We start from the raw sequence: 24,230 nt of genomic DNA, 5'->3' as shown, positions 1-24,230 counted from the left end.
CCTCTGGCAGACTGTGTCTCAGGTCCGGGGTGATTTGTTCTTTATCATCACTTATATATACACATATGCACACATATATACACACACCACTGTGTATGCCAGTTGTGTGTGTGTGTGTGTGTGTGTGTTAGTTCAGATGCTATGTGGCTCCGTGGTGACCAAGTGTATCCCATGTTTGTGTTGCTATTGTGTACGTCTATAGATTTTGTCTTCGTCTTTTGTTTTCTAGTTGCGACGATATTTCCTGCGTCTGTTGTCTTAAACGTTTGTCAATTGTTCTTAAGGAGTAGATGTTGCTCTCCAGGAGCTCCAGTCTTTGCTTGTATGGAGAGGCTAGGTGGGTGGGTGAGGCCTGGGGAGTAGTTTAATAAGGGGAGGCTAGGTGGGTAAGTGAGGCCTGGGGAGTAGTTCAGTATGGGGAGGCTAGGTGGGTGAGTGAGGCCTGGGGAGTAGTTCAGTATGGGGAGGCTAGGTGGGTGAGTGAGGCCTGGGGAGTAGTTTAATAAGGGGAGGCTAGGTGGGTGAGTGAGGCCTGGGGAGTAGTTCAGTATGGGGAGGCTAGGTGGGTGGGTGAGGCCTGGGGAGTAGTTTAATAAGGGAAGGCTAGGTGGGTAAGCGAGGCCTGGGGAGTAGTTTAATAAGGGGAGCCTAGGTGGGTAAGTGAGGCCTGGGGAGTAGTTCAATAAGGGGAGGCTAGGTGGGTAAGTGAGGCCTGGGGAGTAGTTCAGTATGGGGAGGCTAGGTGGGTGAGTGAGGCCTGGGGAGTAGTTCAATAAGGGGAGGCTAGGTGGGTAAGTGAGGCCTGGGGAGTAGTTCAGTATGGGGAGGCTAGGTGGGTGGGTGGGTGGGGAGCAACTCTTCACCACCCAGCCACTTGAACAAGGAAGGTGGGAAGAAACAACGCCAAATGGTCATCACCTTTTATTAATAAATGAATATAATATAAATTCAGCTTCTGCATTTATCCATTGACATCACGTGGTGCGTGTGCGCGCGCGCACACACACCGGCGTCCTTCATAAATACAAAGTCAAATAAATAGAGTCATGAGGATGTGAGTAAAATATAAGAACATGATTTGTACATGAACCCAAGAGGAATGAAAACGGGATGTGTGTGTTAGGGCGCACACACGGGCGGTGTGTGTGTGTGTGTGTGTGTCCGGAGGTGTCAGGTCAGAGGGGATCTACCAGCCACAGAGGTCACGACCTGCTGACCCCACACACTCATCCCACAGTACGTGTATTCTGCCTCTCCGTGGGCTTCAACATGGCTGCTCGCTCACACTGTAATTCTTTCGGAAACTTTATGTCAGTCTTGAGAGTAAGTCTGCGGTAAGCATTAGCATAGAATAAATAAAGATTTTACTGAAGGATTTACCGTTTGTAAATATCATGTAAGTAAACACCAGTTCGGAGCCACTCTTCAACTAAGGCTGTATAGCACGGGGGTCCTGACCCTTGTGAAACTAACACAACTGGGGTTCTTGATCACCGTGAAATTATAAACCCGGGTCTTCTGACGCTGGGGATGCCTCAGATCCTCAGTCCCTGTGAAAACTTTAGGTTCACAGCCGTTTAGAATACTTCAGGTTCACAGTCCTTGGGAATATCGTAGGATCTTAGTTCCTGGGAATACCTTAGGATCTTAGTCCCTGGGATTATCTCAGGTCTTCATTCCCTCGGAATATATTGGGTTCACAGTCCCTGGGAATGCCACAGGATCTCAGTCCCTGTGAATATCATGGAGAGGAGCCGACCCGTGCAACCTCCACCTAAAATTGTTGCTTACACATCGCCCAATGAATTCTGTCACTTGATTGGCTCATTTTGATTTGCCAGATCTCGCAAGTGCCCTTAAGTGAACCCCTGTTGTTCTTGCATCTCACTATTCTTGCCCACGGAAATACGTTTTTGTTGAATTTTCTTGGCGGACTCTTGACAAAACACATGAAATTTGAATGGTGACATTTCACGGAACGTCACCGCCCGCTGGTTCTTCATGTTTCTACATTGAATCGTAATGAGCATGCGTACCAAATCCGGTGTAAATCCTGACCGGATCTCTTTGGGCGCGACCTGTCCCCCTCTGTAGGCGAGCGTAGCGAGAGGCGAGAGGAACAGAGAACGAGTCTAACCTCTACCCTTCCCTGGGTCGGTTTTAAGGAGACGTCAGCAAAGCCTAGATAACAACTGATTAATTAACCCTTACCCTTGCCATGCCCAGAGTTAATGCGACTTATGGTTAAATCTATTCATGATTGCGAAGACGATTAGCAAGTAGGAATTAAACGAAAAAAAATGATATTGGAAACGCATGAATATGATCCCTCAAGCGAGTCTTCCCTAGTAGTCTAACTAGCAACAGAGCCACTGGGAGCACACACAAGAGAGTTGTTTTCGTGATCATGATAACATAACACGAAGTGAATTAAAGCATAACATGACATCATGTGACACAGATGAGCTACCATCAGCATCATGGCTGTGGTGTTGACATATATATAGAGAGAGAACAACAGAGTGGTTACTTCGAAAGTGGCTGACGGGGAAACCCATGATTAGTTTTCAATAATGATGTTAGTGAATTGGTGACTATATATTTGCTACTGTAAGATAACTGACTGTTCCATGGTATATATTTCCTGTTTTCCTCGTAATGAAGCAGCAGAAAAGGATAACTCGTGATGCATTACCTTCTGGTCGATCGACAAGACCTTCTGGTAGATCGACAGGGGCTTTGGGATAGTTGACAGGTCCTTTGGTTGATGCACAAGACCTGGTTGATCAACAAGACCTTCTGGTCGATCGACATGACCCTCTGGTCGAGCGACAAGACTTTCTGGTCGATCGACAAGACTTTCTGGTCGATCGACAAGACCTTCTGGTTGATCGACAAGACCTGGTTGATCAACAAGACCTTCTGGTCCATCGACAAGACCTTCTGGTTGATCGACAGGAGCTTTAGGTTGGTCGACAGGTTCCTTTGGTTGATGCACAAGACCTGGTTGATCGACAGGGTCCTCTGGTTGATGGATAATGTCTGTAGTGTTGGCCACCATCACAGGCCACGCGTCGGGAGGGCACGTTAATACGTCTCACTCTGACGTAAGCAAGACGTACACAGCCAATGACCCTTCCTTCCTTCCTTCTCTCTTCGTCTAGTCGTACAACCGTCTGTTTCGGGCGCATAAAATCGCTCGTCACCTGATTACAGAGTTCATTTTTCTTCGATGTCCTGTGAAAGGCCCACAGTTAGATGCCACTCATTTTCAAAGTCGTCTTCACAGTATCGTGAGGCATATCTTGGTTCACTTGGAAGTTTTCAGAGATACTGAGGCAGCGTTTCGAAGTGTCACATCAGGGGATATCGATATAGTGTTATAATGAAGCAGCGTTCGAAGTTTCACTTCAAGAATTTGGAAATGGCGTATAAGGTTACTGAATTTGAGGTTCGAATTGTGAGTGTTAGTAATTACAGAAGCACATGAGTCTCGTTTCAAGGATTCAGGAGTTCGGATAAGTGTTCGAGGCAATAGCCAAGCCACAGAGAGGCTGGTGTGGCAACTGAAGCCTCGTTCCAGGAGTATTGGTTCGGAGTATATCGTTCGACGTAACTAAGTCTGGGATTCAGGAGTCGGTGTTGAAGAACTGAGGCTTTGGGTTCAGGGTTTCGGAAAAAAGCGGTTGTGTTGATCGGCTGACAGTATCCTTCTTGGAGGGTCGCATGGAGGGCTTCAGACGCTGTTGATGCCGTAAACTAAGAAGCTTTGACACCATGTCTGGGCGTCGTCCGAACCATTGCAGCAGAGGGTGTAGACCTGGAGGGACTTCGTCTCCTTGGCGCACATCTCGCACATGTACTGCTTCTCAGCCTGAGGGCAGGAGGAGCACCAAGGGTTTACTTTGGGAGGGAGAAAACGGATGAGAGAGAGAGAGAGAGAGAGAGAGAGAGAGAGAGAGAGAGAGGGAGAGAGAGAGAGAGAGAGAGAGAGAGAGAGAGAGAGAGAGAGAGAGAGAGAGATTAGGTACTGGCAGTTGCCATAGATAAGATTCGAGCCAAGGGGTTAAATTCTAACTTTGTAAACAAAATTGACAATATATCAGAAAAGGGAATCATGACAAATCATTATATATAACAGAGAAGTAAAGGAATTATACACTAACAGATAGAAATAGATTATTACATGTCTATGATTGTTCTTCCTTGTAAACACACACACACACACACACACACACACACACACACACACACACACAAATAAACAAACAAACACAAACAATACACACAAAAACATAAAAACAAACTTACAAACATATAAACAAACAAATAAACAAACAAACAAACACACACACAGACACACACACACAGACACACACACACACACACACACACACACACACACACACAGACACACACACAAACACACACACACACACACACACACACACACACACACACACACAGACACACACACACACACACACACACACACACACACACACACACAGACACACACACAAACACACACACACACACACACACACAGACACACACACAAACACACACACAAACACACACACACACACAGACACACACACACACACACACACACACACACACACAAACACACACACACACACAGACACACACACACACACACACACACACACACACACACACACACACACACAGACACACACACACACACAGACACACACACACACACACAGACACACACACAGACACACACAGACAGACACACACACACACACAACACACACACACACACACACACACACACAGACACACACACACACACACACACACACACACAGACACACACACACACACAGACACACACACACACACACACACACACAGACACACACACACACACACACACACACACACACACACACACACACAGACGTTGGGCAATGAGGAGCGTGGAGGTGTGGTCGGGTGGGTAACTCACATCATTGGAACACTGGGTGTCGGACCTCCGGTCTGGGCCGGAGCCGTAGATGCTCCTCCTGAATATGGCCAAGTTGGTCTGGCCGTCGTCAGGTAATGCTGAGGGCGCCGCCTCCACCACCACGCCCGCCGCCAGCAGCAGCAGGAGCGCCACGCACGCCACGCCACACACCGCCCGATGCATCTGTGTCAACCAGAGATAAACGTTATCAGACATTGTGGGAAATCCTCCCTTTACTATCTATCAGGAAAGTGTTATCAGTGCTTGGAAATGACGCTGATATCTTCCTACAGTGAAAGGATGTACTGGAAGATTGTACTGGAAGGATGTATTGGAAGATTGTACTGGAAGGATGTATTGGAAGATTGTACTGGTAAGATGTAGTGGGAGGATGTATTGGAAAATTGTACTGGAAGGATGTAGTGGAAGACTGTACTGAAAGATTATACTGGAAGGACTTACTGGAAGATTGTACTGGAAGGATGTATTGGAAGATTGTACTGGGAGGATGTACTGGAAGATTGTACTATAAGGTTATACTGGAGGACTGTACCTGAAGAATGTACTGGAAGGATGTACTGGAAGATTGTACTGGAACATTGTACTGGAAGACTGTACTGGAGAGATATACTGGAGGATTGTACTGAAGGGATGTACTGGTAGATTGTACTAGAAGAATGTACTGGAAGATCATATTAGAAAATTATATTAGAAGGATGTACTGGAAAAGTGTACTGGATGGATGCACTGAAAGACTGTACTGGGAAATTATACTGTATTAAAAGATTGTACCAAAAGGGTGTACTGGAAGACTGTACTAGAAAGATGTACTGGAAGACTGTACTAGAAAGATGTACTGGAAGATTGTCCTGAGAGACTATACAGGGAGATTCTACTGTAAACATTTATTTGAAAAAAAAAATATACACAAAATACATCTTAATAAATAAATGGGAAATGCAAAAAATCTTCCCTGAAAAGCAATCAAACAATTAACGCTGCTGTAAGAAACAGTACACTGAAGTACACTTCTCATCCACCCTCCTCCTCCCCTTTCCTTTTTATGGAGGGAGGGAATTTAATCAAGATGAACATACGGGACTACAGTGTACACACAATGACTATACTCAGGTGAAGTTCAACTCGACCAGACCAAAGTCACATGATATGACGGATCTCTTCACATACCATCCATCTAGGTGGAATGTGTCATGTGATATGCTAAGACGAGGAGGATGCTTCGCTGAGATAATGAACGTATGAGACTCTGGATGCGACAGAATTTCAACATAAATGACAACAGATGGTGAAGGAGAGGAGTTGAAGAATAACGGAGCTTCATATGTTCCATGGTACGTGTTCACACATGAGCCACAGTGAACACACTTGTGTGTGTGTGTGTGTGTGTGTGTGTGTGTGTGTGTGGAAGTACCTCTCTGTACTGTAGGTGGAGGGAGGTTCACACTAGTGAGTGCCCCATCTCTTGAACCTGTCTCCTCCATCATACAACTTGTTGAATTGAAATATGTTTACTGCACGAACCATGTCCTCAATCATGTGTGTGTATGTTGAATTGGAAACGTTTACCATACGTTCTATATCACACACACACACACACACACACACACACACACACACACACACAGCACTGACGAAATGTGGAACGTCACAATGACGCATGTGGATGGTTGAAGTCAAGTGAAGAGTAGAAAGAATTCTTATATATAGTCTCACGTTGAAAGACGTTTTCGTCATGTAGTGTGTTCTCTATGTATTAAAGTCTCCTAGCCTATTTGTGGGTCCGACTGGGTAATCTTAGCGAAATCATTTGCCAAAATCATACCCAAGAAAATAGAGAAACATATAAAACCAGGACCAGATAGCTATCTCAGTAACTGTCCATGTGAGAAATGAATTCTTATTGTTTGCATCCGTCGTTATGTAGACGTAAATGGAAAACAAACTAAGCGATGATAGTGATGTTTCCAAGAATCTGAGCTTTGTGAAGTGATATTATTAGAGTTACTGGTAACTAAGTCTACAAAAAACGAATTTCATATAAATAAAAGAAAACGATCATACTCGTTAAGGGTAACATAACAAAATAAATATTATATTTCTTCGTCGATATTTCTCCTTGATGGTGAACAAAACATATAGAACTCCTCAGCATGTGTCGTTGATAGTTCCAACCTTGAAACTACCAGCAATACATCAGCTCTCCAAGGACCAGTAAACGACAATAACAACAGAATGATAAGATACTGAATATACATCATTCTTTTTTCTCTCCGTCAGAGGCGGTCTGAGTAAACGGTTCAACTTTTATTATCGCTGATACACACAGTTCACAGTTGTTCAAGGTCTGTGCATAAATGAAGAATGAACTTTCTGTTTATCAGTCTGGCCTTCCTTTGTCATGGCGACCTTTGAGAAGCTGGACCAGCGTTCGGGGATCTCCCCGTCCGCCAAGGCTTGGGAGCTGCCCGTGTTTTTCTGTTGTTTACCGAGGCTGTTGTTGTTGGCGGTGGGTAACTGGCTGGTCTAGTGTAACTGGCTGGTCTAGTGTGGACTGGCTGGTCTAGTCCAGCAGTGAAAGTGAAGGCTAACGGAACCGGCCCTCTTCCTATGTCAAGTCCTACTCGTAAGTGTTAAGTTCTGGAGGTCCTCTCTCTCTCTCTCTCTCTCTCTCTCTCTCTCTCTCTCTCTCTCTCTCTCTCTCTCACACACAGTAGGGGGCTGGAAGTACTGGCGAGACATTTGACCTGGAGGCTATAGAGGTATCGATCCCTCGACTGTGAGGTCGTTTCTGACCGATTTTGTCGTTTGACCATGACCCTTGTGCTGTGATGTGTGACCCCCTTGGTTGTTGGGGGTAGACCCCCCCCCCTAGCTCTGGTGTGTAACCTCCTAGCATGTGGGTGTGTCCTCCCATCTCTGGGTGTGACCTCCTCTGATTGTGGTGTGTGACCACAGGGCTGAGTGTGTGTGTGTGTGTGTGTGTGTGTGTGTGTGTGTATAGCGTATATTGAACTGCTTTAATGAACTGTTGCAATCTACGTTAACCTGAACTATCTATTTGGTCTTCTGAAGGTGGTGGGTGAACGCCTGAGCACAGCAGGAGGCAGTGGAGGATGATACAGGGACAGGGGTCATGACTGTGGGGGTCATTATTAACCCGGCGGTCGCTGTGTTGTGACGCACGGCCGCCACCTTGCTTTGACCCCGCGATCACATCACTCTGGCCGACTATATAACGTGCAATACTCCTTCTTGCCTCATCAGTCTCATCGCAGCAATATATATATATATATATATATATATATATATATATATATATATATATATATATATATATATATATATATATATATTATCTTGTGGAGGCTAAGGTGAAGATTAGTATGGGTTTTCAGAAAAGAAGAGTGAATGTTGGGGTGAAGAAGGTGGTGAGAGTAAGTGAGCTTGGGAAGGAGACCTGTGTGGGGAAGTACCAGGAGAGACTGTGTACAGAATGGAAAAAGGTGAGAACAATGGAAGTAAGGGGAGTGGGGGAGGAATGGGATGTATTTAGGGAATCAGTGATGGATTGCGCAAAAGATGCTTGTGGCATGAGAAGAGTGGGAGGTGGGCTGTTTAGAAAGGGTAGTGAGTGGTGGGATGAAGAAGTAAGAGTATTAGTGAAAGAGAAGAGAGAGGCATTTGGACGATTTTTGCAGGGAAAAAATGCAATTGAGTGGGAGAAGTATAAAAGAAAGAGACAGGAGGTCAAGAGAAAGGTGCAAGAGGTGAAAAAAAAGGGCAAATGAGAGTTGGGGTGAGAGACTATCAGTAAATTTTAGGGAGAATAAAAAGATGTTCTGGAAGGAGGTAAATAGGGTGCGTAAGACAAGGGAGCAAATGGGAACTTCAGTGAAGGGCGTAAATGGGGAGGTGATAACAAGTAGCGGTGATGTGAGAAGGAGATGGAATGAGTATTTTGAAGGTTTGTTGAATGTGTCTGATGACAGAGTGGCAGATATAGGGTGTTTTGGTCGAGGTGGTGTGCAAAGTGAGAGGGTTAGGGAAAATGATTTGGTAAACAGAGAAGAGGTAGTAAAAGCTTTGCGGATGATGAAAGCCGGCAAGGCAGCAGGTTTGGATGGTATTGCAGTGGAATTTATTAAAAAAGGGGGTGACTGTATTGTTGACTGGTTGGTAAGGTTATTTAATGTATGTATGACTCATGGTGAGGTGCCTGAGGATTGGCGGAATGCGTGCATAGTGCCATTGTACAAAGGCAAAGGGGATAAGAGTGAGTGCTCAAATTACAGAGGTATAAGTTTGTTGAGTATTCCTGGTAAATTATATGGGAGGGTATTGATTGAGAGGGTGAAGGCATGTACAGAGCATCAGATTGGGGAAGAGCAGTGCGGTTTCAGAAGTGGTAGAGGATGTGTGGATCAGGTGTTTGCTTTGAAGAATGTATGTGAGAAATACTTAGAAAAGCAAATGGATTTGTATGTAGCATTTATGGATCTGGAGAAGGCATATGATAGAGTTGATAGAGATGCTCTGTGGAAGGTATTAAGAATATATGGTGTGGGAGGCAAGTTGTTAGAAGCAGTGAAAAGTTTTTATCGAGGATGTAAGGCATGTGTACGTGTAGGAAGAGAGGAAAGTGATTGGTTCTCAGTGAATGTAGGTTTGCGGCAGGGGTGTGTGATGTCTCCATGGTTGTTTAATTTGTTTATGGATGGGGTTGTTAGGGAGGTAAATGCAAGAGTCCTGGAAAGAGGGGCAAGTATGAAGTCTGTTGGGGATGAGAGAGCTTGGGAAGTGAGTCAGTTGTTGTTCGCTGATGATACAGCGCTGGTGGCTGATTCATGTGAGAAACTGCAGAAGCTGGTGACTGAGTTTGGTAAAGTGTGTGGAAGAAGAAAGTTAAGAGTAAATGTGAATAAGAGCAAGGTTATTAGGTACAGTAGGGGTGAGGGTCAAGTCAATTGGGAGGTGAGTTTGAATGGAGAAAAACTGGAGGAAGTGAAGTGTTTTAGATATCTGGGAGTGGATCTGTCAGCGGATGGAACCATGGAAGCGGAAGTGGATCATAGGGTGGGGGAGGGGGCGAAAATTTTGGGAGCCTTGAAAAATGTGTGGAAGTCGAGAACATTATCTCGGAAAGCAAAAATGGGTATGTTTGAAGGAATAGTGGTTCCAACAATGTTGTATGGTTGCGAGGCGTGGGCTATGGATAGAGATGTGCGCAGGAGGATGGATGTGCTGGAAATGAGATGTTTGAGGACAATGTGTGGTGTGAGGTGGTTTGATCGAGTAAGTAACGTAAGGGTAAGAGAGATGTGTGGAAGTAAAAAGAGCGTGGTTGAGAGAGCAGAAGAGGGTGTTTTGAAATGGTTTGGGCACATGGAGAGAATGAGTGAGGAAAGATTGACCAAGAGGATATATGTGTCGGAGGTGGAGGGAACGAGGAGAAGAGGGAGACCAAATTGGAGGTGGAAAGATGGAGTGAAAAAGATTTTGTGTGATCGGGGCCTGAACATGCAGGAGGGTGAAAGGAGGGCAAGGAATAGAGTGAATTGGAGCCATGTGGTATACAGGGGTTGACGTGCTGTCAGTGGATTGAATCAAGGCATGTGAAGCGTCTGGGGTAAACCATGGAAAGCTGTGTAGGTATGTATATTTGCGTGTGTGGACGTGTGTATGTACATGTGTATGGGGGGGGGGGGGGTTGGGCCATTTCTTTCGTCTGTTTCCTTGCGCTACCTCGCAAACGCGGGAGACAGCGACAAAGTATAAAAAAAAAAAAGATATATATATTATCCCTGGGGATAGGGGATTAAGAATACTTCCCACGTATTCCCTGCGTGTCGTAGAAGGCGACTAAAAGGGGAGGGAGCGGGGGGCTGGAAATCCTCCCCTCTCGTTTTATCTTTTAATTTTCCTAAAGGAGGAACAGAGGGGGGCCAGGTGAGGATATCCCACAAAGGCCCAGTCCTCTGTTCTTAACGCTACCTCGCTAACGCGGGAAATGGCGAATAGTTTAAAAGAAAATATATATATATATATATATATATATATATATATATATATATATATATATATATATATATATATATATATATATATATATATCATACTTGTCTGCCACATCTGCACACACTCAGTCTCTAGCTGTCATGTATAATGCACCGGAACCACAGCTCTCTATATACATATATGATCTGGGAGCTCGAGTTCCCGCAGCTTCCAGGGCTCCGCTACTTTCAGTAACGGGGAAATTATGGACTCCCTTTGAGTGAGAAAACCTACCACAAGATTGTAGTCCCTTTGACAATGTGTGGACAGAGATGAAACTTGATTACGATAGATGGGAGGAGCTGAGTGTGTGTGTCAGCAGTTTTGATGTGAGAGCGAGCGAGAGATCGGGTGGGTGAGTTGAATTCGCAAGTGGATGATATGGCAATCGAGGGTGTAACTAAGGGGCCAAGGGATATTCAGTGACGCGAATGGAAATGGTGAACACCTTGTCGGGTTTGGGTGTGGAGTAAGGAACAAAGTGGATCGGAATACCTGGTTTATAAAGAGGAACCCTAAATATGTGTTGGTGAGCGAGACGTAAAGATGGAGAACAGGTGTTACTGGATTACGTACTTAATGATAGGCGTGCAAAAGAGAGAGACTCTCGGAAATGAACATTCTGATAGGGGCAGCTGGGGAGGGGGATGTCTAGTCATTACTTGGTGGAGACAAGATGAATATCTGTAGACGCTTTAGGTAAAAAGAGGAAGTGAGGTGAGGTGAACGAATGGGGCCTTTGGTGTCTTTTCCTAGCGCTACCTCGCACACATGAGGGGGAGGGGGTTGTTATTCCATGTGTGGCGAGGTGGCGATGGGAACAAATAAAGGCAAACAGTATGAATTATGTATATGTGTATATATGTGAGTGAGAAGAGAGTGGTGAAAAAGAGCTTGTAAAAAGAGAGTGGTGAAACAGAGCTTGTGTAGATCTTGTGTAGGACGGTAAAATGTGAGGGTAAATGAAGATAAGGGAGTGAATGAGGAATGGGAGTTGTTGAGAAAAGCATTGCAGACATGCACGAGAAAGGTCTATGGCATACGGAAGGTAAGCTTTGGGTATGAGAGAAAAGGTAGTGAGTGGTGGGACGACAATATTAGGTTGGCAGATAAGAAAAATAAGCGGTGTGCGGGCGTTACGAACAGAGAAAGAATACGTATGATTGGGACGAATAATGAAAAAAAGGGCAAATGAGTCAGAGAGAGCGAATTTCAGCAAACTTTAGGGAAAGTAGGAAAATGTTTGGAAAGGAGGTTCCCACTGTAAGAAAAGCAAGAAATCAACTGGGAACATCGGTGAAGGGAGCAAATGGGAAAGTGGCGATAGGTAGAGATGAGGTGGATAGGAGACGGAATGAGTACTCTGAAGGATTGTAGAATGTGTTTGATAGGGTGGGAGATATAGGGAGTTTAAGTTGGGGAGGTACGCAAAATGAGAGTCATGACGGGAACTGAGATGAAAAGAGAAGAGGTGGTGAAAGCCTTACGTAAGATGAAATGTGACAAGGTATTTGGAGAGGATGCAATTAAAGGTTAATTCCTTAAAAAAAGGGTGTGACTGTGTTGTTGACAGGTTATTTGGGATCTTCAGTGCAAGAATGGATCATGGTGAAGTGCCTGAGGAAATGGAAGGATGTTTGGATAGGCAGAGGGATGTAAGGCATGCACTGAGTAGAGTGGATCTTATCGATGTGGTATTTAGGGAGCGACGTGCTGTCAAATATGAAGGGGCCGGAAGAACCCACAGCAAGGTCTGTAGGGCCTTTGTGTGGACAGATGTCTGAGGTTTCCGTGCATTACGCATGACAGTGAATGTGAGCGTATGAGTCCACGTCTTCGTCTATTCCTGGCGCCACCTCTCTAACCAAGATAATGTCAAACAAGTATTAAGAAAAGAATATATATATATATATATCAGCCTTATTATCTCAGGATTGTGTGTGAGAGCTAATAGGTTCTTATTGCCTCTGTCTATTTTAAACTGTTCATTAATCACATTTCGCCCCGTAACCAAACAGTGATGAAATGAATTGTTTGCTGGGAGGCTGGAGACAGGCAGGCAGGCCGGAGGAGCAGTGGAGGCTCGTGTGGTTCTGATGGTGAGTGGGACTGTGCTGTGGCTGGGGCTGTAATGGGTGACTGTGGCGTGACTGTGAGTTAAGAGGTGGGGCGTCGATGGTGAAGGTACGAACGAAGGACCTGAGGTTTGGATGGGTAAGAGGGTTAGGGTGAGCACCGAGGACAACAGAGCCTACCGACATAGCCATAGAGGATAACCAGATAATGAACTAGAAGAGCTAGATCACACGGGGTAAAGCTGCCCTGGCTGGATAGCTTGTACAGGTTCTGGTACCTACTGGTAGAGGGAAACAGTCCACCAGGTACAGATTATGTTCCTCCCCGTACTGACCTTCTCCCCAGTGCCCAACACACCTCGTGTCTAAATCACGCACGCTGAAGCCACAGATGATACAACATAAGGTTGTACGATTCATCACTGACGAACTATTCCCTTACTTCGAAAATACCAAAGAACAACATGAATATGAACGTCATGTAACCAAGTACTACACATGGGTATGGGTGGCTGGATATGGTGTCAGTAGCTACGTATGACGTTACGTCACACATGAATCGACTCCGTCACAATCACCTCACCTGACTTCTTACTCCCGGAGAGGAACGGTGGTAATGTTCATGACGACCCATGTCCCACAGTGTACCTAGCCTCACCCCGGGGGTCATACAGTCTCATATGAGGTCAGAGCTGGCGACTTTCGACCTTATCGACGGCGGATCCACTTTCTTCACGTCAGCTTCCACTCAGCGGTGGTACATCCATCTTATTTATCTCTCGAGCCAATCCTATCAAGCTCGCGCAACTCCCAAGAAGACATCATCGTATGTGAGGTGACCTGGTCACCCGGTCATACCCGGGTATTATCAAGGGCGAACCATTCAAGTGGTCGACTTGACTCAAACAACAAATGCAACGTTCTGGTGCCTGAAATCTGGGCCACACGACTTTGGGGACGCGTTTTCAGCAGTGTACTCTGTGACTCCTGACTTTTCTCCTCACTAGCTGGGCTCTGTGGTGCTGCATCCTTTACTGTGCCCTTTGGCAGGACTCATCGTGGGACGTCGCCACCGCCCGTCTCGAGAAGTAAGTCGAACTATGGGACCTACGGCCTCGCTCTTCTGTTACACACAGGACTAACGGCAACTGACCACCACCTTAGAACATTGGATCACCTCTTTCTCCTGCAGAAGTTCCACGAGACCCGGCAGTCACGCAACTCTTAAATGAAGCACCTGCCTCATCTCCTGCACCTCAAACAGTAAACCCTGTAACTAACCTCTATTTATCAACTGTTCCTCCCCTTCACCAACGCCGTCCTTCTGCCTTTCTGACCACCTAATCAAAAAATGGAAGTGACTCACGGGGGTGGAAATGAGTAAAATGAGGAAGGGATTAAGGCTGTAGCGATCTAGAGGGTCAGGCAGTGTGTGTGAGGTGTCAGGTAAGAGATGCGAGGGATAGGGTATTAGGGATGAGGTGTGAGGGGTAAGGTATCAGGGATGAGATGTGAGGCGGCAGAGCGTCGGGGTAGAGGTGGGGGATCAATACAAGTTGGTAATCAAATCATCAAACATTATTTGTTTTGTTTCTCATAACAAACAACGTCGGTCATTCTGTCAGACTGACAAGAGATCACCAAGATCACCACCCACCATCGCCAGCATCACCAGGCGCTGCCCTCACGCCACCACGTCAGTTCCTCGATGTTCACCACACACTGGCTGGAGGAGGTTGGGTTAGATTCTACTCTGGTCAAGACCTGGTGATCACTGACGAGAGCAGACGTGTACCATTTCAGTCTCAGCCAAAATCACCCATGTAGGTCGACAGGAGATGGGTGGTGGGCGGCCTGGCGACAGCTGGTGGGCGGTCTGGTGACAGTAGCGGGCGAGGAGAGGCAAATTGATGGATGACCTGCCTATAGATGGCGAGGTAGTAGATGGCACGAGTGACGTGAGGCGCTTTCCTCATTGTCTTTGGAAATGAAGTAAAACTGCAACATAGTGGCAGTGACTTGAGGCGACGTGGATGATAGATGGCCTGACCACTGACCACATAACAACCAACAGGTCGTCCTGCGGTCTATCTATCTCCACATCAGCAGCTTTCCGCAGAGCCGCCATCTTGACATCTCTCACAATTGATCGTGAATATTTTTCCCTTAATTATCTACAGCTCAAACCCGGCCGGGCTGACCCACTCACAAGGATATGCCAAGTGACGCCAATGCCTCTGTGTTGAGGTAGGTAAACACTCACGCATTCTGGTAGGAGGCCATGATAGATTTCAGGAAGTCTATTCTGCTCATGCATCGTATACTTGAGAAACGACCCTAGTGATGATTTGCTCTGTAGGTGAAGGGCATCGTTGATAAACACCTGTAGTGATGAACTTCCTGATTATGACTTTGATCTTCCGTAAGTGACGGCCGTACACACTTTATCTTCATATCTGTAATCTCGATTTACGCAAGTAGCTGTGACCCTCAGTAAGATACCCGAAATCATTTACTGAAATGGTAGAATGTTCTTCAATTTCGCCGCAGTGCTGTTTGAGGACACAAAATATCTGATGAGTTTAACATGGAGGGAGGATTCAAGAGGACAGTGTGAGAGATTCGACACAGGTTCAGATTCTTTCAGAGAGCCCAGAGGGAGCTGCGACACAGGCGGCTTCAACACAACTTCATGAGACAACTGTGGCACAGCTTCAACCAAAAGATTCAATGTCAGCTTCATACACCTTCACCGAAGCCTTTGACTGAACCTCAACACAGTTTGAGTTGGACTTGGCAGATATGAAGCAGGTCTGACCCAAACGAAAGACTACGACCGGTCGCTAGTGTCACGTAACATCTGCAGCTACGTTCTAAGACACCAGCTCTCCACCAACCACCACGTCAGCGTCCCCTTCAGGTACTTCTTTGACAGAGCAGCGACGCAGGTCTCTTAGCCATAGATATTAGAAAGCCACACTAGTTTAGAAACTGGTTCACATCAGTTCATGGACACCTTTGGACCAGGAATAAAAACTTATCTCTGAACTCGAGGAGTTTTATCCTGGTGGTCACCACGGCTGTGATAACCTTACCCCACCGTCCTTATCACAGTTACGTGGCAGGAAATTTATCACGTGTAGTAATTTTCGAAACGAGGAACTCCATCTCACGAACCTCCGAAGCTTATTCGTGTTCTTCATAAGTTATACGAACGAATGAATGTCACTAGTCTATTGTTTTTCAGTTTGAAAGTATAGATACATTTGATGGCGTCAGGTAAGCAGCAGAGTTATTCGTCGGGAACTTCGTCAGATGTCTGGCTCGGGGTCTTTGGTTCCTCCACTGGCAGTGGGCCATCCAGGTCCACGAAGATCCTCGAGTCACGATGGCAGTTGTTACGGGGGGGTGGCGGCGGCAACGGCGGTGGCTGTTACGTCCAGGTGGTTGTGATTATATATATCGGCGCCTCGAGTGGAGCGGACGATAATACCGAGCAAAGGTCTTGGTGTGTTAAGTGCGTCGAAGGGATAAGAGCAGCGAGTTCTCTGTGTGAGTCATTGTGTTAACCAGATGAAGTCAAGTGCTCGTCTTGTTTTTTTTCGGGGTTTTTCTTTATCACGGAACGAGAAAATGTAGCGAGTTGTGAGTGAGGCTTATGACGCGTTCCAGTTCGCGTAGAATTTAGGGCAGAGCGAACCCTCTGCTTCCCTGCCACACACACACACACACACCCCAGCTCTCATAGCGTGTGTGCTGGCAAGTTCTCTGCTCTCACAGACTGTCTGTTGGCTAATAGCAAAGTCTCATCATAGTATATAATCGATACATTTTCCAAAACCTTTTCGTAGCGTGAGTTAGACTAAAAGTATATTAGACTCAAGTTTGGTCAACGCACTTAAAGAAATACGAAAGAACTGAGAGAGAAGGTCCAGAGGAAGGCAACGAAGATATTACCAGAGTTAACATGAAATGAGAGACTATTAAACGCCATAGGTTTGTCTAATATGGAAGAGAGAAGGGCAAGGGGTGACTAGATCACAGTTGACAAGTTTTTAACCAGTTGGACGATGTCGCAAGACGCAAATACTGACCAACTACAGAGCCATAAGATTAAACCTCCGTGGTGTGGTGGTTAGCTTTCCTGATCATGACGCATTCACAGGCCGCCCTGGGTCGAACCCATGGGTTCGAATCCTGGTTACGGCAGTCGGTCCACAGTCATCCCAGCTGTTCATCCACTCTGGAGGTTTGGTCGATAAACTGGGTACCTGGCTCAGGTTAGGATGTAGTGCTAATGAGATGGCTTTGATTAGGTCCTCATGTGCCACTAACGTCTCAGCTAACATAAGAAAAAAAAACTGATACTTGTTTGAAAATATGTTATAAAAGAGTACGTATATCACATGAGACTTGACGATGATTGGATTAAACTAGATGATGAAACTGCCAATGTTGAAAAATTGCATAAAAAAAAAGTGATGTAATAGTAGAAATTGAACGAACGGGGTCGCAAGAATGTAAAACTCCCTACCGTACAGTACAAGAGATGGGGCTCCCACAAGTGTAGAACTCCCTCCCCGTACAGTACAAGAGATGGGGCTCCCACGAGTGTAAAACTCCCTCCCGTACAGTACAAGAGATGGGGATCCCACGAGTGTAGAACTCCCTACCGTACAGTACAAGAGATGGGGCTCCCACAAGTGTAGAACTCCCTCCCCGTACAGTACAAGAGATGGGGATCCCACGAGTGTAGAACTCCCTCCCGTACAGTACAAGAGATGGGACTCCCACAAGTGTAAAACTCCCTCCCGTACAGTACAAGAGATGGGACTCCCACGAGTGTAGAACTCCCTCCCCGTACAGTACAAGAGATGGGGCTCCCACGAGTGTAGAACTCCCTCCCCGTACAGTACAAGAGATGGGGATCCCACGAGTGTAGAACTCCCTCCCCGTACAGTACAAGAGATGGGGCTCCCACGAGTGTAAAACTCCCTCCCGTACAGTACAAGAGATGGGACTCCCACGAGTGTAGAACTCCCTCCCCGTACAGTACAAGAGATGGGGCTCCCACGAGTGTAGAACTCCCTCCCCGTACAGTACAAGAGATGGGACTCCCACAAGTGTAGAACTCCCTCCCCGTACAGTACAAGAGATGGGACTCCCACGAGTGTAGAACTCCCTCCCCGTACAGTACAAGAGATGGGACTCCCACGAGTGTAGAACTCCCTCCCCGTACAGTACAAGAGATGGGGCTCCCACGAGTGTAGAACTCCCTCCCCGTACAGTACAAGAGATGGGGCTCCCACGAGTGTAGAACTCCCTCCCCGTACAGTACAAGAGATGGGACTCCCACGAGTGTAGAACTCCCTACCGTACAGTACAAAAAAAAGTCATGATCATCACCATAGCCCCTATTTTTTTTATCTTTTTCTCCACCAGCCACACCCCAGCACTTACTGACATTAGTACAGGGGTGCGTGGGAGAAAGTTGGCAGGGCGTGGGAGATTGTTGTAAAGCGTGGGAGTATGTTGGGGAGCGTGGGATAATATCAAGTGAGCATGGAAGACTGCTGAGAAGGGAGGGTTAGTTGTCGGGAGCGTGGGAGAGTATTAGGGATGCGTGGGAGAGTCTTGGGGAGCGTGGGAGAGTATTGGGGAGCGCGGGAGAGTATTAGGGAGCGTGGGAGAGTATTGGGGAGAGCGGGAATGTCTTGGGCAGCGTGGGAGAGTATTAGGGTGCGTGGGAGAGTCTTGGGGAGCGTGGGAGAGTCTTGGAGAGCGCGGGAGAGTATTAGGGAGCGTGGGAGAGTATTAGGGAGCGTGGGAGAGTATTAGGGAGCGTAGGAGAGTCTCGAGGAGCGTAGGAGAGTATTGGAAAGCATGGGAGAGTACTGGGGAACGTGGGAGAGTATCAGGGAGCGTGGGAGAATATTGGGGAGCTTAGGAGCATGAGACCGTAAGAATGTTAGGAAGGGCAGAAAACGTGGGAGAACGTTGAGAGAAATATAGATGGATGTTGGCATCACTGGGGTGCGTGGGAGAATGTTGGACATCGTGGGAGAATGTTTGAAGAACATGGAAAACGGTGGGGGTCGTGGGGAAATATTGGGGGTGCGGGAAAATTGGATAATTTGGGAGAATGTTGGATGACGGGAGATAATGTTGGGAGCGTGGTAGAGTCTGGGGATCACATACGAATGTCGGGGAGCTTGAGTGAATGTTGAGGGCATGGGAGAATGTTGAGCGGTGTGGGGGAGAATAGTGGATGCTCTGACAGAATTAAAGAGCTTGGGAGAATGTTAGGTAGCAGGGGGAGAATGTTGGAGAGCGTGGGAGAATGTTGGAGAGCGTGGGAGAATGTTGGAGAGCGTGGGAGAATGTTGGAGAGCGTGGGAGAATGTTGGAGAGCGTGGGAGGATGTTGGAGAGCGTGGGAGAATGTTGGAGAGCGTGGGAGAATGTTGGAGAGCGTGGGAGAATGTTGGGGTGTGGAAGAATGTTGAGAATAATAAGGACATGTTGGAGAGCGTGGGAGAATGTTGGAGAGCGTGGGAGAATGTTGGAGAGCGTGGGAGAATGTTGGGGTGTGGAAGAATGCTGAGAATAATAAGGACATGTTGGAGAGCGTGGGAGAATGTTGGAGAGCGTGGGAGAATGTTGGAGAGCGTGGGAGGATGTTGGAGAGCGTGGGAGAATGTTGGAGAGCGTGGGAGAATGTTGGAGAGCGTGGGAGAATGTTGGGGTGTGGAAGAATGTTGAGAATAATAAGGACATGTTGGAGAGCGTGGGAGAATGTTGGAGAGCGTGGGAGAATGTTGGAGAGCGTGGGAGAATGTTGGGGTGTGGAAGAATGCTGAGAATAATAAGGACATGTTGGAGAGCGTGGGAGAATGTTGGGGTGTGGAAGAATGTTGAGAATAATAAGGACATGTTGGAGAGCGTGGGAGAATGTTGGAGAGCGTGGGAGAATGTTGGAGAGCGTGGGAGAATGTTGGGGTGTGGAAGAATGCTGAGAATAATAAGGACATGTTGGAGAGCGTGGGAGAATGTTGGGGTGTGGAAGAATGTTGAGAATAATAAGGACATGTTGGAGAGCGTGGGAGAATGTTGGAGAGCGTGGGAGAATGTTGGAGAGCGTGGGAGAATGTTGGGGTGTGGAAGAATGTTGAGAATAATAAGGACATGTTGGAGAGCGTGGGAGAATGTTGGGGTGTGGAAGAATGTTGAGAATAATAAGGACATGTTGGAGAGCGTGGGAGAATGTTGAGGAGGCTGGGAAAATGTTTGACAGTGTTGGGGGAAAACGTTGAAGGTGGTGGTTGGGGGAGTCGGTGGGTGAAGGAGGGGGGGGTAGTGAGAAAGCCCCGGATTAGCGAGCGGGAATTCTCATGAACCAATGACGTCACGCCGTCGGGGACAGAAGTAAAAGAAAACAGACGTGATCTCTCTCTCTCTCTCTCTCTCTCTCTCTCTCTCTCTCTCTCTCTCTCTCTCTCTCTCTCTCTCTCTCCAGGAGTATTCATCATGTAACAGCCGTAGGTCTGAGAGAGAGTCTGTTTCCACTTGGTGGACGTGTTAGAGCAAGCGAGAAAGCACCTATTCTTTAGACAGATTCTTCCTTCACTTCTTTTTTTTCACCCCTTGTCAGCGGACAGAGCGCATCTCCCGTCGCTGAAAAAGTTGATATTCGTGAGTGTGACAGTCGTGGAGGACGAGAGGTAGTGTGTCCAGCAAGGAGGGAGGGAGGGAGGGAAGGAGGGAAGGAGGGAGGGAAGGAGGGAAGGAGGGAGGGCGCGTGTGTACCATCGGTACATGTCGAGGACACGACAGACCCGCCACACTGATATGTGGTGTGGACACAGCGTGTGTGTGTGTGTGTGGGGGATGATGGGTGGGTTGAACGTGGGGGTGTGGTATACTCCCTCCCTCTCCAGATGAATCATCCTTACAGGTTCTCTGAATTCCTTCGTATCGAGGGAGGGAGTCTCAGTGGTCGTGTATGTACTGACGAAGAGGATGACGAGGATAGAGAGAGAGAGAGAGAGGATCAGATCTATGTCTTCAGAGAACGTATTGAATATCTTTTAACCCAGTTATGTTTAACCTCTTCAACGTGACGGTACGACCCTTCAGCACGACGGTACGACCCTTGAGCACGACGGTACGATCCTTGAGCATGACGGTACGACCCTTGAGCACGACGGTGCGACCCTTGAGCACGACGGTGCGACCCTTGAGCACGACGGTACGACCTTTGAGAACGACGGTGCGACCCTTGAGCACGACGGTGCGACCCTTGGATAAGATACCGTGACTTTTGACCTGACCTTTAATACCTTTATGCCTGAGGGCGGCACCATCGTGCTCAAGAGGTTTACATCTCCTGTTCCCAGTGTGAGGCGGGTCGTCTGTATGTCTTAGAATCTCGGGGAATTGGTCCACAGGTTATCGTTTCATGTGTAACGTAGGAGAGTAATCCCCCGGGGCCTGACACAGGGTAGTTCAGGGAGTCTGGCGTTGTATTGTGTCGACTGCGATGGCACTTGCCAGCCTCGTGCTGAGGGAGTCTCCCACCTCCTCCTCCCAGCCTGGAGGTGGTGGTGGTGGGTGGTGATGACGGAGACCTCGCCCACCTCCCCCGTCCTCGTGCCGCGCGTCACACAGGCGGACGCAGGACGGACTACAGTACATGATGTTGTGGTCAAGGGGAGGGAGGCTGGTGCTGCGTGGGTCAGTCAGTATATCGTCATGCAAGATGAACACACGAACGGTCCCACAACCTCCCGTGTATGTCTAACGTGAGTGACGTGTTACTAGCTCACAACCCATGTATGTCTGGCATGAATTATATTACAGTTCACAACCCATGTATCTCTGGCATGAATTATATTACAGTTCACAACCCATGTATGTCTGGCATGAATTATATTACAGTTCACAACCCATGTATCTCTGGCATGAATTATATTACAGTTCACAACCCATGTATCTCTGGCATGAATTATATTACGGTTCACAACCCATGTATCTCTGGCATGAATTTTATTACAGTTCACAACCCTTGTATGTCTGGCGTGAGTAACGTATTACAGTTCACAACCCATGTAAGTCTGGAGTTAGGGACACACGACACTCGCCTGCAGATGGACACAACAGAGGCACAGTGAGGAACTATATGTCTTTGATTTTCAAGGAAAGTTGTCCTGTTTAGCCGTCCAGGGAGACAGTCGTGTGTGTGCAGTGAGTCAGAGAGACAGTGGCTTGCGTCTAGCAGTTTAGAGAGACGGTGACATGTGTGCAGCAGTTCAGAGAGACAGTGACATGTGTGCAGCAGTTTAGAGAGACAGTGGCTTGCGTCTAGCAGTTTAGAGAGACAGTGACATGTGTGCAGCATTTCAGAGAGACAGTGACATGTGTGCAGTAGTTTAGAGAGACAGTGACATGTGTGCAGCAGTTTAGAGAGACAGTGACATGTGTGCAGTAGTTTAGAGAGACAGTGACATGTGTGCAGCAGTTTAGAGAGACAGTGACATGTCTGCAGCAGTTTAGAGAGACAGTGACATGTGTGCAGCAGTTTAGAGAGACAGTGACATGTGTGCAGCAGTTTAGAGAGACAGTCATGGTGTATGTAGGAGTTTAGAGAACGAGAGAAGCATGCAGGTGGCGTAAGTCAACTGGAAAATATCTATGAGAGCAACGGAGCCAGTTGGCGAGGTGAGAACTTGTGAGACACAGGTCCCCAGAGAGAGAGAGAGAGAGAGAGAGAGAGAGAGAGAGAGAGAGAGAGAGAGAGAGAGAGAGAGAGAGAGAGAGAGAGACTCTTAGTACGTGCAACAGAGGAAGAGAGAGGAGAGAGGAGAGAGTAGCAAAAACATGGATATACAGGATAGGCGTTGTGTACAGCATGACTGATACTCACTGTTAGGTGTGTGTTAGTATTACAAGAGCAGGCCATCTCACGGGTGAGGGGACTCTTTGGTCTTGTGTCTTCCTGACAGATTAATGTCACCGTCTGCACCAGAGGTTGTGATTTCTCCAGAAATGTTTATTTAGTGATAAGAGACACTGGGAAAAGTAACTTCAATCTTTCTCTCTCTTTTTTTTTCACTCGTTAGTTGGAACGTCTTTCGGTTCTAGTCAGAAGCAACAGTTAGGAGGGAGTTGCGCAGTCTTGTGCTCCAGCCGGAGGAACGAGGCACACGCTCGTCTTGTTTGTACCTCGGTGGCAGGAACCGATGCTCTCTTGTTGCCGGCCGGTGGCGCTCCACTTGTCCTCTCACTTCTCCAGCTGACACCAAACTGCGGTCGGCACCTCCTGGGCTCTCAGCGGGGATGACTTAACAACGCGTCGCGCGGGGTAGGAGGAGGGTGGCAGGCACCCACTGTCAGGGAGACGAGCCACGTGGTTCCCAAGGTGAGGCGGGCGGCCTCGGGTGTCAATAGAGGCAAGTAGAATTATAGCGGAAGTGAGGCAGCGTTGGAGCCTTTCACTGGCTCTGCCTGGGTAGCCTTGACGGGGCAGTGTGCGGCTCCTCTTCCGGGGTGCTTCACTCGCTCCTTTCGCTCAGTACTGTCACCCGAACTGGTTCCCCCTTCAGGTAAAATCCTGTAAAGGAACGAGCACGTCTCTCTCTCTGTATGATACTCACTTTTTTTTTTGTTTAGGTTTTTTTCGTTTTTTTTTTATATGAGACACTACAGCTTCGCACGGAGCTGATGTCTTCTGTAACGCAAGTTCTTCACGATGACCACTGCGTTGTGACGAGGGACAAACTCGCAGCAGCAGCAGCAGCAGCAGTAGAGTAGGTGTGTCTCTTCCCCACCGACGTCTTGGTGGCGAGTGAGTGTGCTTTGCTGCCGACCTCCGCTTTATATACCTCGTCCAGTGGGGGGGTGTGTGGGTTGATGCCAGAAACCGACCATACCTTTATGACCTTTCGAGTTGGCTGGAAGACTCGCCTTAGGTCTTCGTCGAGCCATTTGTTGGCGCTGCGATCATTACGACAGAGGAAGATTGTGGGTTAAAAGGAAAGATTTGGGTTATTTCATAAACAAATTAGGCATCTCTCTCTCTCTCTCTCTCTCTCTCTCTCTCTCTCT

General features: G+C 47.3%; 1 protein-coding gene across 4 annotated transcripts; it reads right to left on the bottom strand.

The window, feature by feature from the left end:
• Positions 1-906: 906 nt before the first annotated feature.
• On the bottom strand, positions 907-23,965 carry LOC139761149 (uncharacterized). 4 transcript variants are annotated; one of them, XR_011715469.1, is made up of 4 exons: positions 16,393-16,525; positions 4,979-5,161; positions 2,860-3,874; positions 907-2,796 (listed from the first exon to the last, which is right to left on the bottom strand). XR_011715469.1 is itself a non-coding variant. In XM_071685127.1 (3 exons), the coding sequence occupies exons 1-3, from the start codon at positions 23,083-23,085 to the stop codon at positions 3,737-3,739; spliced, it is 357 nt and encodes a 118-aa protein (XP_071541228.1). In that variant the 5' UTR covers positions 23,086-23,965; the 3' UTR covers positions 907-3,736. The 4 variants fall into 4 exon arrangements, 2 of the variants coding, with proteins under 2 accessions (XP_071541228.1, XP_071541211.1); XR_011715466.1 differs by having other exon boundaries at positions 907-2,716; XM_071685127.1 differs by lacking the exon at positions 16,393-16,525 and adding an exon at positions 23,050-23,965 and having other exon boundaries at positions 907-3,874.
• Between the last annotated feature and the right edge of the window lie 265 nt (positions 23,966-24,230).

This window comes from Panulirus ornatus, chromosome 3 (genome assembly GCF_036320965.1).
Source record: "Panulirus ornatus isolate Po-2019 chromosome 3, ASM3632096v1, whole genome shotgun sequence".
Lineage (NCBI taxonomy): Eukaryota > Metazoa > Arthropoda > Malacostraca > Decapoda > Palinuridae > Panulirus > Panulirus ornatus.
Note: the sequence above shows the minus strand (reverse complement) of the source record. Positions and strands in the feature narration are given on the sequence as shown.

What these genes read in the sequence shown, in the direction of transcription:
- LOC139761149 (XM_071685110.1), bottom strand. Translation starts at nt 16,488, where the DNA reads ATGGCCCACTGCCAGTGGAGGAACCAAAGACCCCGAGCCAGACATCTG. An exon ending in CTTACCTGACGCCATCAAAT is followed by an intron (nt 5,162 to 16,392) that starts GTATCTATACTT and finishes TGGTTGACACAG; the next exon opens with ATGCATCGGGCGGTGTGTGG. An exon ending in ACACCCAGTGTTCCAATGAT is followed by an intron (nt 3,875 to 4,978) that starts GTGAGTTACCCA and finishes TCCTGCCCTCAG; the next exon opens with GCTGAGAAGCAGTACATGTG.